This window comes from Dermacentor andersoni, chromosome 5 (genome assembly GCF_023375885.2).
Source record: "Dermacentor andersoni chromosome 5, qqDerAnde1_hic_scaffold, whole genome shotgun sequence".
Classification (NCBI taxonomy): domain Eukaryota; kingdom Metazoa; phylum Arthropoda; class Arachnida; order Ixodida; family Ixodidae; genus Dermacentor; species Dermacentor andersoni.
Window position 1 is genome coordinate 157978205 of NC_092818.1, and position 16259 is coordinate 157994463.

A 16259-nucleotide genomic window follows, 5' to 3' on the forward strand; every position below is an offset into this window, starting at 1 on the left:
TCCTTGTGCGCACGGAGTCTTAATCTAGAAGGATTGTCTGCAGACTTCATATGGACTTATATTGCCGTCCTATATGGACCCTTCCAACATCAGCTCCTCGGGCATCGCCATAACATGGAGAACACGCGTGTAATTCAAAGCCATCAAATTCGTCGGACACGCATCGGAGACATGGTTGGTTGCTCCGGTTGTTGGCACCAGGAAACTTCCTAGATGCGGTTGCCGACAAGGCGGATCGGATCGTTTTTTTTTTTTCGCACGCGTGTTCGTAGCGGGTCGCTGAAGCAGTGATGTGCAGGTCTTTGTTGCAGTATCGTCTTGTGGCGGGGTGCAGGAACCGCCCCGACGCTCTGCAGAGGCGCCGGCGCAGCAGTCGTTGGCAGCGCAAACGACTGGCACTGTCTCGACGACTGCGGCCGGTCTGATGTCGCCCGACGGCGACAAAGGAGAAAGCCAGCGGGACAACGACATCGTGCCCCTCGTTGCCGTTACGCTAGTCGCCTGTGCGATCCTGATCGCTGTCGTGCTCTTCAAGGTACCCACCGCGCGGGATAAATTTCACCGACGACTGATATCTAAGATACCATGTGTCCCGGCTAACGTTAGCCAAGCTGTTCAACAAACAAAGAAATAAAAAAAAGAACACGCTGCCAAATACAATTACAAGACTTCGAACACCGTAGGTTTTAAAATCGTACCTTGCACAGTGTTTTCTAAATGTCTTTTTTTTTTTTTTCGTTGAACAACTTTGATAACGCAAGCTGGGACACCTCATATAGAGCAAAGTAGGAGCCGCACATGAGTCTTTCCTTGAACAGTAGACCACACTGTATGGGCCTGTAATGTTAACGGATATATGCAAAGTGCGCAAAGCATATTTGCCACACTAAACGTCACGGAAGAAACACGCGAAATGCACGAGACCGAAGTCATCGCCTCCGCTTTGTCCTGCACGTCCGAATGTCGCCCACTCGGGCCATGAAACAGGCGTGGCAGTGTATACAAATTGGCCTATAACGACCGTCTATAGCCAAGGTATATATAGATCCGTTGCATGGTGGAAGCACAGGCGGAATCCAAACGAAAAACGCGTGCACGTCCTCATTTCTTCGCCGTTTTATGAGCGGCACACTAAGAACAAGTGGCGTAGACAACTGCGCTTTTTGGAAAAGCGTTGGTGTGCGGATTAGAGATGTATGGGCACGGAAAAAACTCGGGAAGATAGGAAAAAGACAGAAAACACAAATATTCTTTTTCGTTTTTTTTTTTCAGCACAGAGAACGTAGAAGAGTACCATTAAAATTTCCACATAGTAATACTTGCCATTTTTTGCTGTGCAGCATGTATAACGATTCTAGAAGCGACGACGACGAAAAGTACAAAATAAAAATTATAATACATAAACTGGCCGCACAGTTTGCAAGTGCCTTGATTATGTGTTTTCAGATTCATGTTATTTATTTTATTTATTTACAAAGTACTTCACGTTCATGCGGGCCCAAGCAGGAGTGGTAAAATTAAAGGAAGTAAAAAAGTAACCATACACGCATTTAGAAGAAAACAAACACGCTCACACCTCTGCTGCGAAATTAAGAGATCAAAAATTAATCAGATCAACTGAGGCAGTGCTGTTTAACATTCTATAATGGTAGTGCCTTCCATTCTTCAATAGTACGGGAAAAAAAAAAGGAAGATCTGAAGGCATTAGTTCTTGTTTGATAGGGAGTTAAGGATTCAGGGTGGCGTTGCCTGGTTTGTCTCGTGGTTAATGGTCGAGCATATGGAGCCGGATGAATCGAGAGTTCATTATTCTTGAGGAAAAAAAATTAATCCTTCGAATTTTCCGCCGTAGTTGTAATGTCTGTACACCATGATCGTGCATGATAGTTGTTGGTGAGCCAGTTATACGGTACTTAGAAAAAATAAACCCAACTGCTTTCCGCTGCATCATTTCCAGTGCACTCATATTACGTTTATTACGTGGATCCCAGACAATGCATGTGTATTCCATTTTCGGCCTAATGTGTGATATGTTTGCATGAAGTTTAGTTTCTGTGACGCTTTCTTTTTAGTTTATGATGTAGAATACATAATTCGCAAAATGATGCAGCACATACATTAGAGATATTAGAATTCCAACCTAGGTTGTTAGTTATGTCCCACCCAAATATTTATATTCATTTACTTCAACGAGAGGATGAGTAGGAAGACTACAGGGAAACGCCCATCTACGGTTTTTTTTTTTTGGTTATCTGCATGAATACCGTTTTTTCTTCACTCTGATTCATATCCCATTCTTTACACCATGAATAAATGTTATGCACGTTAGTATTCAAAAGTTCCTGATCCTCTCGGCAAGCAATCTCATAAAACAAAATGCAGTCGCCAGCAAATAAACGTATTTGTACCGGTTCAGTAATAGCGCTATCAATCTAATTGTTAAAAATAAAAAATAAGGGTGGTCCCAGTATGCTAACTTGTGGTATCCCGGAAGTAACTGGCAAACGACACGAGTTGTGACCATTAACAGAAAGCGACTGTGTGCGGCTTGCTAAGTAGATGGAAATCCAGTTTATAATTCAGTTTATTAGAGGGGAGGCCCATGTATTTCAGCTTGAAGATTAACTTCTGATGTGAAACAAGGTCGAACGCTTCTCGAAAGTTAAAAAAAAAAAATGACGTCAGTTTGACCAGACTTGTCGATAACGCTTGCAACGTTGTGAATTACTGTGGTTAGTTGTGTGACCGTAGAAAAACCCTTCCTAAAACCACGTTGAAAAGAAGAAAGAATGTTGTTACCTGTTAAGAATTTGATTACGTAATTAGCGACGATATGTTCAAGCATCTTAGATGCTCGAAGAAGTCGGAGACATAGGACGACAATTTGAAATCAGCGATGTGTCGCCTTTCTTGTGTGTTGGCACCACACGCGCCGTTCGCCAGTCAGCCGGTTGATCCGCAGACGATGTGAGTGCGCGAAAAATGCATGCAAGGAATGGGGCGAGCAATTCCGCGTAGCGACGAAGGAACGCATTTGGAAGACCATCAGGACCAGGTGATATTCTAGTCTTCAGGTTAAGGAGCATGGCCACAGCACCTTGTAGCGATACAATATCTTCGAGATCAGAGCACGACACAGGGGTGAGACTGTTTCAAAAGGGACAGAAAACACGCTGCGAAAATACAAGTTAAAATGTTCCGCAATGGCCTCCTTGTCAACAATTCGAACACCATCGAGTTGTGTCTCGTCAACAGACTCTTTCTTCTGATTCAAGAAGTCCCAGAACTTCTGAGGGGATTCTTCTTCAAAAATTGGTGGGGTATATTGAAAATAATGCCATTTGGAACGTTTCAACGCCTCATTAAACGTCGTTCGAGCTGCTTTAACGATGCTTGTAGCTGCTTCTTTCTTTAAGGCACTTAAGTTTTCTTTTTAGATGTAAGAGATGTCTCGTTATCCAGGGATTCATTTTTTTTCTTAGTTTTTGTTTCGTACGAAATTATCGAGACAGTAAGCGCATATCTGTTTGAATTGAAGTATATTAACATCTGAACCTTGAAAGTTGCTGAATTTTAATTCAAGGTAATCGAGGACACTCTCATCTGTGGCACAAAAGAAAATATTTTACAGAAACTATTTCAGAGGGAGCAGTACAAGGTCTTTCAAGACTATGCGATAACAACACCACTGCATTATCAGAAACGCCGGGATTCATAGAGACTGTATATTCTTCAACTGTCCTAGTAACGGAAACGTAGCGTAACTTTCAAACGTATCGGGGCACAGTACGCCCTCTGAATTTTGGTCCAGCAATGGGGTCTGGGAGACCGCAAAGCATGTGGAACTGTAAACCCGGCGGCAAGGCCTTTGCGCTAATCTGCCGCTGACAACTATAGCCTCTAAGCTGCTGCAGATACCGTCACTAAACGCCAGCTTTAAACTAAGCTAGTCTCTGTTTGGAAATGTTCATAAAAAGCTTCACAACAGACTCACAAGTGAACTCGTTCAAAAACTCGTCCACGTACAATCAAATTTGTGTGCGGAAGCAGCCACGACCGATTCGAATGCGAGTGTTTTTTAGCGGGGTTGACTTGGACACTCCGACCTTCTTTTTTCTTCGTTTATCGCGTTGGCAATCTTTAGCAGAAGAGAAAACGAGGTGTTCATTCCACTTTCTTCTAGTTCACTGCGTAATTATCCCAGGCATTTACGAATAATTATGTTTATCACTGGAACAATAAGTATATGCTATTTTTAATGAAGTTTCAATTCTCAAAATTTCTAAGATTTCCTGAAAACCTAGAAAAGTTTTTTCTTTCCTCGCGCTAAAAATACAGGACAGAAATTTCTTGACTTCCGGAAATTTCGCGTCCGCAGTGCGGAGCAATGCACGGTGGACGAGCGCTTTTTTTTTCTATATGTATTTCTCAAATTGTCCGAGCACGCCGGGGTTTACTAAGAAAGGCGTGGATCAGTTATATAGTGCTTAGCACAACATAAATTGGCAAACGGACCCCGCAACGGAGCACGATACTGGCGTTCCCAAGTTAGCTTATACCTTTTCCTTGTTCTAATATTTTTCCTTTTCGCCTCACGTGAATTTATGCGAATTCACTAAGGTGCTGCCCAACAATACGTCCACCGCGACCAAATCGTACGCGCTGTGCAAGACGAGCGGATGCGTGGAATACGCCCAGCGTCTGTTGTCCACGGTGAACTGGAGCATCGACGCCTGCCGCGACTTCTACAGCCACGTCTGCCACGGCTGGAAAACCGGCGAGGTAAGAAATGAATTACAAAATATAAGTTCGCCTATAATTATATCATTCATTATTCATATCATCTACTTATTTGAACATACTGCAGTTCGTAGACCAGGCTTCGGTGGCATAATACAAAGAAAGCTAACAAATACAAACAATAAACCAATATAGAATTGGTGAAACCATGTTCCAATAGTAGAACACACTATAGTAACTACATACAGGTAAAAGTCGTGACAGCATAACACTAATCCCAGGCATTCATTTGGCTTGAGAAGCATAATAAGCCATGACGCCAACTTTGTTGATTGATTGATCAATTGACTGACTGATCCATTGGCTGATTGATTGATTGGGCTTACGTGCCAAAACAACACAGGATATGTTAAAAAAAACACCGTAGTGGGTGGGCGGCTCCGAATTTCTGCGACCGCTTCAGGTTTTTACAAGTGCACCCGAAGTTCGCTGCACGGTTGTTTTATTCAGATGGCAATTATATGGGCACTCTAGGTGCATTTCTGCCATCGCCGTCGCCGTGAGGTTCCGAATGACTGAAAACTTGCGAGGGTGAGTCGGCGAACGTGGTTCAATCTCGCGTGCGCGAGCGAGGAACGCGGTCCAGATGCGTGCCCTCTCCTGTGGAGCGCGAAGCAGGGGGAGGGGTTGAGGCGAGAGAGGAGGGGCGATCTTCTCCGACGGCTGCTGCGGTGCCTCGATGTCCTCCTTGCCCGCCGCTCCGTACAGAGTGGAGACAACCGCGGCGCCTAGTACAGCACTGCCCACGCGAGTCGAGGACGCCATAGTAGATGCCTTTGGCGGACACTGCAGAAAAGCGTTGCCGGCGCTCGTGTGTCTTGAAAGCGGTCTGCGACGTGGCTAAAGAACGCGCCCGCGGGGACCTCATCATCAAAGCGATCTGCGATGTTTGCAGACTGGCGTAGTGCCGGTAGTTTCGTATGCGATGTGCTTTCGACGTTTCGTTCGCGCTGAAGCGACAGATGCATGAAGGTCAATTTGCTTGCCGCTGCCGCGATTCCTTATTCCAGAATTTTCACAGCGAGTTTCCGCGCTCATCGAGCGAGATGTGTTCATGTTTACCTGTGCGCGTGTGACACCGTGCTGGTTAATTTGTTTGAAACACGCCGACGGGCTAGTTGGTTTGAGTCCATGATAGAATGCGTAAGCGCGACTGAACAAGGACCTAGAAAGAAGCAGATGCACAAAGACAGCGCTGTCTATGTGTGTGTGTTTCTTTCTGCGACCTCGTTGAATCACGTTTACATATTCTATCATTAATTATCGCGCTTCACTCTGGACACGCTCCGCCATGTAGCTTGAGGAGCCCGTGTGTCTCGAGTTGTATTCTGCGCAGCACGGAATAAATTTTATAGGATATTTTATTTTTCATTGAAGAGCGGCACTTAGCCAGTGACCCAATTGTTGGCGTGAAAGAGGTTAGGTTACATACCGAAAAGTGGGCGAAGTATTCCAAAGTGCTAATCGCATTGAAAAAAAATTAAAGGTCCATTCGTGGTACAGATTTCCACAGAAATGGTCAGAGAGATAACGTGAGGGCGCCGTAAGTATGGCGGTTCAGCTAGCATCCAGGAGAGCGAAATTAAGGAGTTCGCCTGAACTTCGTCCTTTTGGCTTCAGACATCTTTGTGACTTTGCGAATCGATCATATTCTAGAAAATGTTGCGTTACGAACGCAGCAATTCGCAATGATTATGCCTGTGTGCATATACTCATCATCTTGTTGTCTTAAGAAAACTATGATTGCTTTAAAATTTAGAAAGATAAAGCGTAACACACACCGCAACAGGAAAGTCTGAAGCCTACAGCAGGAATATGTATACGAAGCCATGCAATATCACCGCGGTCATTCTCACAGTTTCTGAACGATCGAAGCGCCACAGTTCCCTCTAGTGGTTTCTGCAGGAAACTGACCGTGGCACGCTTGGCGCGTGTCGACGCTCGAGCGAGGCCTTGCGCGGTAGGTGCGCCTCGGTTGCGGCGGAGCGTCAATTTGTTAATAAACTACAACTTAGACTACATAGTACCATAGCCTTATAGACAAGCCCAACTATATCTTAAAGCTAACTTCACTTTTGGCACAAACAAACAAACCACTTGAGATAAATCACTACAACACACAGGCAGCCAGCCAAGATGGATTCGATTCCATCTACCAATGTGAAAACGCGGAGAACTGTAGCTAAACAAGAATGCCTTGGGGCACGACCGTGCCACCGTGAGCCAACCGTGTGGGTGCCAACCGCGAGCTATATCTCTTGGCTCGGCTAAGGGGAAACGAAAAAAAAAATTGTTTGGACTCGGAACGGCAAAGTTCGAGCAAGGAAGACGGAAGGCTGGCCTGCAATCCGCATTGAAAGAATGGCCGACCTGGATAAAATCGCCAGAGCATGGACGCAGCACAATCACTTAGAAGCGCTTCCTTTGCCGAAGTTAAGAATTGTTTTACAACTATGCCGTAAGCATTGGCATTGCAGCTAAACATGTTAATGTTCGTAGCATTCGTAAGCACTGGGATTATTTTGCTGCTCTTCTCCGTTTTCATTCTTTAATCTATGTATTTGCAATGACTGGAATTAATGTTCCCTCAGACAGTCTATTCAGATCTTGCATACCTGGCTTTAAAACATTATGTTGTTGCTGCTGCTGCTGCATGCTGCAAATGTTGATCTTCAGGAAAAAGTGGTGGGGCCGCCATGTTCGCGAAAGAAACACGGGCGATTCCACAAATTGACGTTTTATTTTCTCAGTCCGTAGTCGTCATGTCGCGGGTTCCTAACCTTTATCTTTAGTTCCTTTATCGGTCTACCACCCTCCACGGTGGAGCGCACGCCTCTATTTAAGCGAAATAGATAACGCCTTCCCTCTTTCGCTCTGGAAAAACACGCGTGCCTTTTAGGTGACGTAAATATCGATATTCTTTGTCCCACTCAGTCCCTGGTTTCAGATTACCTTGGATGTTTTATCAAAATGGAGCTTTCGGAGTTTTAACTGAAACGCCCATGCGAGAGGAACTCGTTTCCTCACATTTAAGTTGTTTTCGTTCGTATATCATAGCAGTGTTTGGGCTCGTGATTTCGCGACGCTATCTGAAGTAGTGCACAAAATAATGCCGCAGACCATTATTTTGTGCGCCGTTCCTTAAAGCGCCCATGCGCCCCACCCACTGCTCATAATTGCGCTGAAACAATCCGTGCGGTCGATCCCGCGCGCTTAGAAGAAACGGTAGCAGGTTACAGTCGCGATTCATTGTCGTCAAATGTCCCTCCCACCGAGAAATGTGATCGTTTTATAGAAACGCCAAATTAATTTAAGCATGTGGCTACACACAGTTAAATAGTCAGGCATCGCGATAAGGAAAGCAAATGGATTTCATGCGAGACAATAGCAGGAATTGATGAAAATGACCTTCTTCGGGCAAGGGTAAAGCGCACGTATGCGTGTGAATTACAGGACAAATATGAACCGTTACCATATGGGGTGAATGTCGCGACACTCCTTGTTAAGCAGCGCTATACTTTCGAAATCAATGTAACGGTGCTCGTAAAGATATATGCGACACTATATTTAACGAACCAAGAGGAAATAATAAGCGAGTTAATAGATATTGGTTAATTCTCAAAATGATGGCTTAAGTGTTGCTAAATAATTGAATAAACATTTTTCCAGACAATCGCAACACTATCGTGTGTTGCGAGGTCTATCAGTGGATCCTGAGCATTATCCTATAGCGTGTTAGAGTCCGATCAACTACCATTTCGCTCAGAAAATGAGCGTATAGGTCTATTTTCTCTTAAACTCAACAAGTCCCTCGGTGTAGGCGTAATTTCGGTGTTGGATATGGCTAACAATTTCGAGTTCATTAAGAATGTTTTATTGTGTCTGTTAAATAACAATTTATAATACTATAATCCCGCTCAACATGAAAGTTATTCCTTTTCTCAAGGGCGGTTCGCGTGTCAAAGTTGAAAACTATCGGCCGATTTCAATCTTGCTTCCTTTACGCAGATTCTAGAAAAACATTTATTCTTGACTGACTAGCTTGTTAAATGTGCACGACATCATGTCTTTATCGCAGTACGGCTTCATTTCAGGTAAGGGCACACAGTCTTCATAGAGGACTTTTCAGACGCTTTAAATCTCGCTTTTGGGAACAACGAAGTGGTCTGTGCACTGTTCCTCGATATCAGCAAAGCGTTCGATAGTGTTTGCCATAGCCTTCTCCTACTTAAACTGTCGTTGTTAGGTTTCCGAGGTCCCATTTTGGCGTAGTTGAGGGACTTTGTGCCAGACAGAAAGCAATTCGCTGCTATTGGCCAAAATCGCAGTTAAGCTCTGAATGACGAAGGCAGGCGCACCTCAAGGTTCTACATTGAGTCCTTATTACTTATCATTGTTATAAACCACTTCTCAGTGGCTCCGGTTCCATTGTTCCAGTATGCCGACGATGATGTCATAATATCTCAATCAAGGCAATATTCAGACGCAATCTCTGCACTATAGGAAGCATGCGACATAGCCATGGACTGGTCTTATGTTTATCTAATCAATGCGATTATGTCTAAAACCAAAATCCATTGTTTTTCATGATACATTGAAAAAAGGTAATTCTCCGCCCCCTACAAGACTACTCTACACCTGCACAGATATCATTGTCCGCCCTGCATACGCAAAGCTCTTGAATAAACTAAAAACGCCGGCAGATCCCAAGCCCTGCGGGAAGTGATGTTATGCGAAGCAGTGTGCGAGGAGCCTACCAAGTTAACGAAACTACCATGAGAGCACCAAAATGTAGTCGGCTGTTTCATGACCTACATGACATGCATGTCATGACATCCTTGTCATGACCTATCATTTATGTTCGTCATACACTCTTGTCATACTCTGCGACCATGAGAGCACCAAGACGTAGACAAATAAGGTAGATACTGTCGAAGTGGCAAATGCTCGTCAAGAAATGCTTCGCGTTTAATACTCGGGCTTACATTTTGCTTGTGATCTCGCATGAAACTCTTATTTAGCTTATGCGTGTCAAAAACTTCGATCGGTGTCTTGCCATTTACACAACATTAAATATTGCACGCCATTTTGCGTTCGCAAAATCATCACACGCGCGTTAGCTCCGTTATGGGTTGACCGTATGCGGCCACTGCGCTGTCCGTTGGCAGAACAGAAATAATTCCATATCGCGTTCCCCGTTGAAAGCCACTGCTTATGATGTCTCGCGTCTCATTTGGACGTCTTCAATGTACTAAGGCTGACCAACTACATTTCACTCTTGACCGAAGCAATGTATTAAAATATTTCTGGTCTGATTACTACAAAGTTGTGTACACCCAATCACGACCGCTTATACCGAAAGATATCTAGAGAACGAACTGCCACCAATGTCGTTCTTACCCACTCCAAACATAAGCTGAAAAAAACTTGTCCAACATCGATCCAATACAGTCATTATGCATTATTACCGTCTATTTTATTTCATCCATGATGTAGCAGTAACAATTGCATCCTATAATGCGCAGTGCAATTGCGCAATTTTCTGTCTGACACTATTACTAGCGTTCTTTTGCTTTAGATGGCAGCACGTGCGATCAGCTTTTGCCACTATCGCATCCACTAGATGGGTCCATTTGGTTATCACATGCATCTTGCTTCACACATGTGCAACACTCTTTCAATACATTTCACATTGACCCTTACATCGATCCGCTCACGCGCTTTCCCCCTGCTTTAACTAGAAAGTGTTGCATACACTTCTCGATGTGCAGTATTTTGCAATTTTTTACACGGCTAATCTAAAACCCATTTTGCTGCTTGCGTAAACAAAAATATGGATTTGCGTACCTTGCACGGCTTCGGTAGGCTTGAACGATGTAAACACGCACAAGAGATGCCGCATAAACGATTATTATTATTATTATTATTATTATTATTATTGTTGTTGTTGTTGTTGTTGTTGTTGTTGTTGCGGTGGTGGTGGTGGTGGTGGTGGTGGTTGTTTGTTGAACACCGTCTCACATGGGCATTGTTTCGTTGCGCAGTCGGTGATGAGCGACCTCGCGAGCCGCTTCTCGATAGAGGCGGTCAAGGCGCTGACGTCCGCAGGGAAGGTGACCACCGCGCGAGCGGCACAGAGCGCGGTGCAAAAAGCGGCCCTGCTGTACCAATCCTGCGAGAAGGTCATCACCGCAGGCCAGAGCGAGCTGGGCCGCTTCCGACCCATGCTCAGGGATGTCGGCGTGCACTGGCCCAACCAAAATCCGAGCCCGGACGTGCTGCGGACACTGCTCAGGCTCATCTCCAAGATGGCACTCCACGTCCTCTTCAGCATAAAGGTCGAGCTCGAACATTTGCGCAACCATTGTATTATAACGGCACGGTGCTCGGAATTTCAGTTTTCCACGAAACAGCTACCCCCAAGGCCGCTCTCAGTACTATATAGTCTGCTGCATAATATAAGCGAGATAAACGGTTAACAAGTAAGCTTCAAGGAAAGCCCGGCTCAATTAGAAGTGAGAAATGCTGACGCCACAATCCGCTGACAACACTGTAGCATTCCGATACAGCCAAGAGGACGACGTTTCGCCTGCGTGAAACTATTTTCACTGAACTTATATTTGAATACATGTACTACTTGCGAAGTTCAACAGTAACCTGCACAAAAAATACACGCTGGCAGATAACGAAATAATAAAAAAAGATGGTTGTCCGAACATATGTCGTTTAATAGCTCCCATCTCCTTTTGGGTACTGTCATCAGGGGTTGACTACGGGAACAGCAGTGGCCAGGGCACCTCCGAGTTGAGCCAAGACCTCTCTCTCTCTCCAAGAGAAGCCAAGGAGTGCATCAAGTATAGCTGTTTCCGCTGATGTGGTCTCCAACTGATCGCGTCCGCCCTCGGATTGTATAGATGGTGTGGATGTGGGCGCGGCAGCTTTCGTAACAGCTGTTACGCGCTTTTGCGAGAGCAGGACACAGTCTCTCGCAACTCTCAATGTCGGTGGAGTCGAATGGCTTAACGCTTCGCGCGCGTCGCAGGAGCAGGATGAGCACGTGGGAGACCGGAACTTCTCGGTGCTCGAGGTGCGCGCCGTGACGCGGTACCTGAACGAAGCCAAGCGGCTCCGCGAGCGAAACGAGGCGAGCGGGAAGGCCAAGGACTACTACGGAGCCCTGTTCGACGCCTTCAACGCCAAGGGGAGTCCCAGCGTGGACTACGACGCGTTCCGGCAGATCGAGCAGGAAGGGCTCGCCGCATTCGCGCCCGCCCTCGAGCCAGCGAACAGCAGCGACGAGCTCAACTACACGACGCCGCTGCAGACTGGACTCGAGAGCCTCGCCAGGGCCACGCCGGACATATCCGAGCAGCGATGGGAGACACAACTGCGCGAGTACGTTCTGCTCCTCTCGACGCTCGATGCAACCAGCTGCGCGTTTGCAAAGCAGGCATTTCCGACCTTATAGGATTCAAGAGTGCGAGAGGTAGAGAAGGGAAACGGGGTACTTCTAGTTGGCAAGCATAACCTCCAAGATCGGGTGGTGCGCGCGGCCCGATCTCGAAGGCTTTGCTACAGGTAACCTTATTCTTTATTTACACACACACACACACACACACACACACACACACACACACACACACACACACACACACACACACACACACACACACACACACACACACACACACACACACACACACACACACACACACATATATATATATATATATCTTGCCCCCAGGCACCTAATCATAAGCCAGTGCACTCTTTGTCGTGATTGCACTATTCTGCCAACTTTGCCTACCCCGGAACAGGCACTGTTAGATGTATATAGCGCCGCCTAACTTCCGTGATCTTATGCTCTCCAGGGTGTCCACAGGCAATTAGCGCAGAACGTTGGGCTAGTTGGTGTTGATACAGTTGCTGTGACATAGTTACTAGCGCTAACAAGACTAACGGAAAAAAAGTTGGGACAGGACAGAGCGCTAGTCTGTCCCAACTTTATTTCCGTTAGTCTTGTTAGCGCTAGTAACTATGTCACAGAAACTGCGTCGATCTACAGACAATATATTGCTTAGCCTGCGGAAACCGGTTGGGGGGTGGAGTTGTACGCTAGCGGCGTCATCGCAGCCCTGCTTATGTGGGCATCTACTTAATTACGTGACGAGTGCTTCAAGAACACGTGCCTGATGAAGAACGCTGATGTTAAACGTAGCTCGAAGTCAATCGGGATACTTAAGCTACAACATTTTCGGTTGAAAACAGCCCGATCAGCTAGCAACACGTCACTGCGCGCGCAGGCAGAAGATTCTCGCTTCGGAGTCCAACGCAACGCTCGCGGTCTCCTCACGGGCGGCGACGGTGCTTGGAGCGCTGAGCAGTCTGGTCAAGCGACGCGGCGAGATGGACGCCGAGCTGTTTGTCGGCTGGCTCGTGCTACAGGAGGTGGCGCCGTTGGTCAGCAAGGACCTCGCGGAAGCAATCGACGTTGCAGGCAACGTCGTCGCCGGCAACGTCGTCGCCGGCCACCAACAGCGCTGCTTGGCGCTAGCCGAAATGCTCCTCGGCTGGGCCGTTCTCGCACCTTTCACGGACAGCGCCGCCTCCCTCACCATTCGCCTGTCTATCGAGGCACGTTCGCTGCGCACTGCATTGCCAAGCTCCCCTTGTACAGACCGTCGCGCCCTGAAAACATTCTCGGTGTATATATATATATATATATATATATATATATATATATATATATATATATATATATATATATATATATATATATATATATATAATGATAAATGAAAGGCAGGGTGGGTAACCAGGACTGAGCCCGGTTGGCTACCCTACACTGGGGAAAGGGAAGAGGGGAGGGACAGATCAAAAGAAGAAGAAAAAGTCCACTGGGGTTATCGATCGGTCACTCAGTCCGGATCACAGACGGTGACTCACTCCGGTAGCTTTCAAATATCGCAGCAGCACTTAGGTGGCCTTTTGTAAAGGATATACCAGGATAGGAAATTGACTTCGTTATAAGCGGTATTTCGTTAAAACGGAGAAACCATAAATCACAGTAACGTGCGAACGCGAAAAACTGCGAATAATGCGATATTTCGAATAAAGCGATTGCGTTAAAGCGAGGATTTACTGTACGTCTCTCCAGTCTTCCTCATTCGACGGCTGACTTCGCCGATGTGGTGATGCGGTTAAACGCCACGGTTGTACGAGGACACCGCGTTATCCACCAGCGTGGCGTCGACTGGTCGAGGCGGCTTGCGGCACTCCATTGCTACGTGTCACTATATCCATCCTTTGTGCGCGTTAACCTTTCGTCTGGCCCTGACCTTGTGCTCAGCGCCGTTTTCCAAACGCGACACACGCACAACACTATCTCCTCTCTCCTACTGCAGAACCTCGTAAACTATCATCACTTCCTTCTCCCATCTAACCGAATATGCATAAAGACATAAACGCGTGTACACCATGCTCTACTGTCGTCAAGTCTCTCCTCGGTATAGATACAGGTTGGTCGCACGGCGCGCTTGTTTGACGAACCAACCGGCAATACGTGCCAAATGTAGTCAACCCCGCTTCCCGTGCGAAAGAGCTCATCGCGGCAGGATGGAACAGTGACTCCTCCGACAGGCTGGATCACGAGTTTCAGCGAAATTCATGTCTGAGATCTTACGAGGAAGGATACGGCTAAGAAATGAGACTTGCTCGCCGTTCACCCCACAACATGCCGATAGCTAGGTGCGACAGCGCGGGTGACAGCGCGGGCGGCAGCGAACTAACAGCTGAGCGCTCGTTCGTTTCCGCAGAACCTGGCCGCATTTATCGAGCAGGCGCTGCATGACGCCATTAGCAGGAGCAAGTGGCTCCGCAACATGGACGTCGGAGAATTACCCAGCGCCAGTACAGGCTCCTTCCTCGAGTAAGTGCTACCCGGCGCCACAGTACACCGTATACTATACTCATGCAAGCTGCGCCCGCAATGACATATTTTCAGCATAGCGTAGACGTGTTAGCGCAGACACATAGTGGTATGCGGGAATAACCATTATGCGTCTATATATAGGCAGGGGCACCAGCAATGGTGGCGGCGTCTCAGGACGCAGTGCTCGCGACCAACGCTTTGAGAAGTCGTATTGCACTAAGACAGCGTACACTCCCCACATCGATCAGGTGGCTTTTAACACGTTGGTACGCGTTAACACGTCTTAAAATCACAGCGAATGATTTTGATACCTCTTTATTCGATAGATAGGAATATTCGTGCTGCACGAGAATGTTTTTAACGTGGCTGAACACAGTCTCGCGAGGAGTCGCCATCATCGCTGCCGTTCCCGAGTGTACGCCTTCGAGGGTATAGGAGTCGAGCAGCGAGTTTTTGTTCCGTCTGTTTGCTCATGACTAGAACCCACGGAAAGCCTAGCTGCTTTCCCTACACTGAAGCCGGGCCGCCGCATCTTCATGACGTCGCATTCCGCAGCTTGTATGCACTACGATACAAGTACAGTGGATTCTGCAGAACAGGCGCGGAAAATGCAGCAACCTTGGTATACTATAGGGCTGTCAAAATAATTATATACTACCTTATGCATATTTCTCTCTGGCACTGCGAACATAGGGTGTATACCTGCATGGGGAGGGCGACCCAGGCGGCTTTTACCAATGACGTAACAGTTCATTGCCCAACATAAAGGCTGCAGAAAGACTTACGAACGACCTAAGTGCGCCAAAAAGAGAAAAGGAGCGCTGCATGATCCTTTAATTGCAATAAATTAAGAAAACTAAGCACCGTTTCGCAGACGTGTGTTATGCGGTAGAGGACGCAAACGGAAAGGAAGCAATGATATGTGCGTGTACACGATATATTCTACATCACTGCCACCCTGTCTCGTCCGGCGGGGGGGATGCAGGAAGATGGCCGAGTTCCCAAGGCTGCCGGACCTGGACCCTGCGTACAGCTGGATAGCCGACATGGTCGAGCACTTGACCGACAACTGGAATCGGTCGGTGCGCAGCCGCCGGGCCGAACCCGTCAGCTTGTGGAGGCGCATCGAAACGCGCTTCTGCGAGCCCGGCGACATCAAGGCACGCCTTTTAATGAGTTGCTATACTCTGCTAGCACAGAGCTACCGCATCAAGTGTTACTGACGTGCACGCTTCGCATGTGCAGTTCGGTGGAAGCGGTAACGTTAAGGCTACAGAACGGTGAGGCTGTACGAAAATACCTAACAATGTAGGCTTAGCTATATGGCGCGAAGCATACGACCTTACATGCAAAGCCAGACGTGACGTGTGCGATTCGTTTGCTTCGCGATAAACCTATTGTAAACACTCGTGAAACAACAAGCACAACGAAAAATTCTACTCGTGCATACTACAATAAACTTCCCTACCAGAGAAACACTGCCGCAAAATTTAGCGCCGTAAAGTGTTGACTTTCTAGTGCCGGTAAG

The 16259-nt window shown here is 46.8% G+C and overlaps 2 protein-coding genes across 2 annotated transcripts in view; one reads left to right on the top strand and one right to left on the bottom strand.

The window, feature by feature from the left end:
* The window catches only part of Sik3 (Salt-inducible kinase 3), a 122740-nt gene that overhangs the window by 68014 nt on the left and 38467 nt on the right, over positions 1-16259 (bottom strand). The gene's annotated exons all lie outside the window — the stretch shown is intronic.
* Positions 11715-15954, top strand: LOC140218405 (uncharacterized). Its single transcript, XM_072288123.1, has 5 exons — positions 11715-11725; positions 11776-12195; positions 13104-13503; positions 14616-14728; positions 15717-15954. The coding sequence occupies exons 1-5, from the start codon at positions 11715-11717 to the stop codon at positions 15952-15954; spliced, it is 1182 nt and encodes a 393-aa protein (XP_072144224.1).

Bases quoted from the DNA above. Each gene is read 5' to 3' on its own strand.
- LOC140218405 (XM_072288123.1), top strand. The intron at 12,196-13,103 runs GTACGTTCTGCT...CTGCGCGCGCAG, and splicing joins TGGGAGACACAACTGCGCGA to GCAGAAGATTCTCGCTTCGG. The intron at 13,504-14,615 runs GTGTATATATAT...TCGTTTCCGCAG, and splicing joins GCGCCCTGAAAACATTCTCG to AACCTGGCCGCATTTATCGA.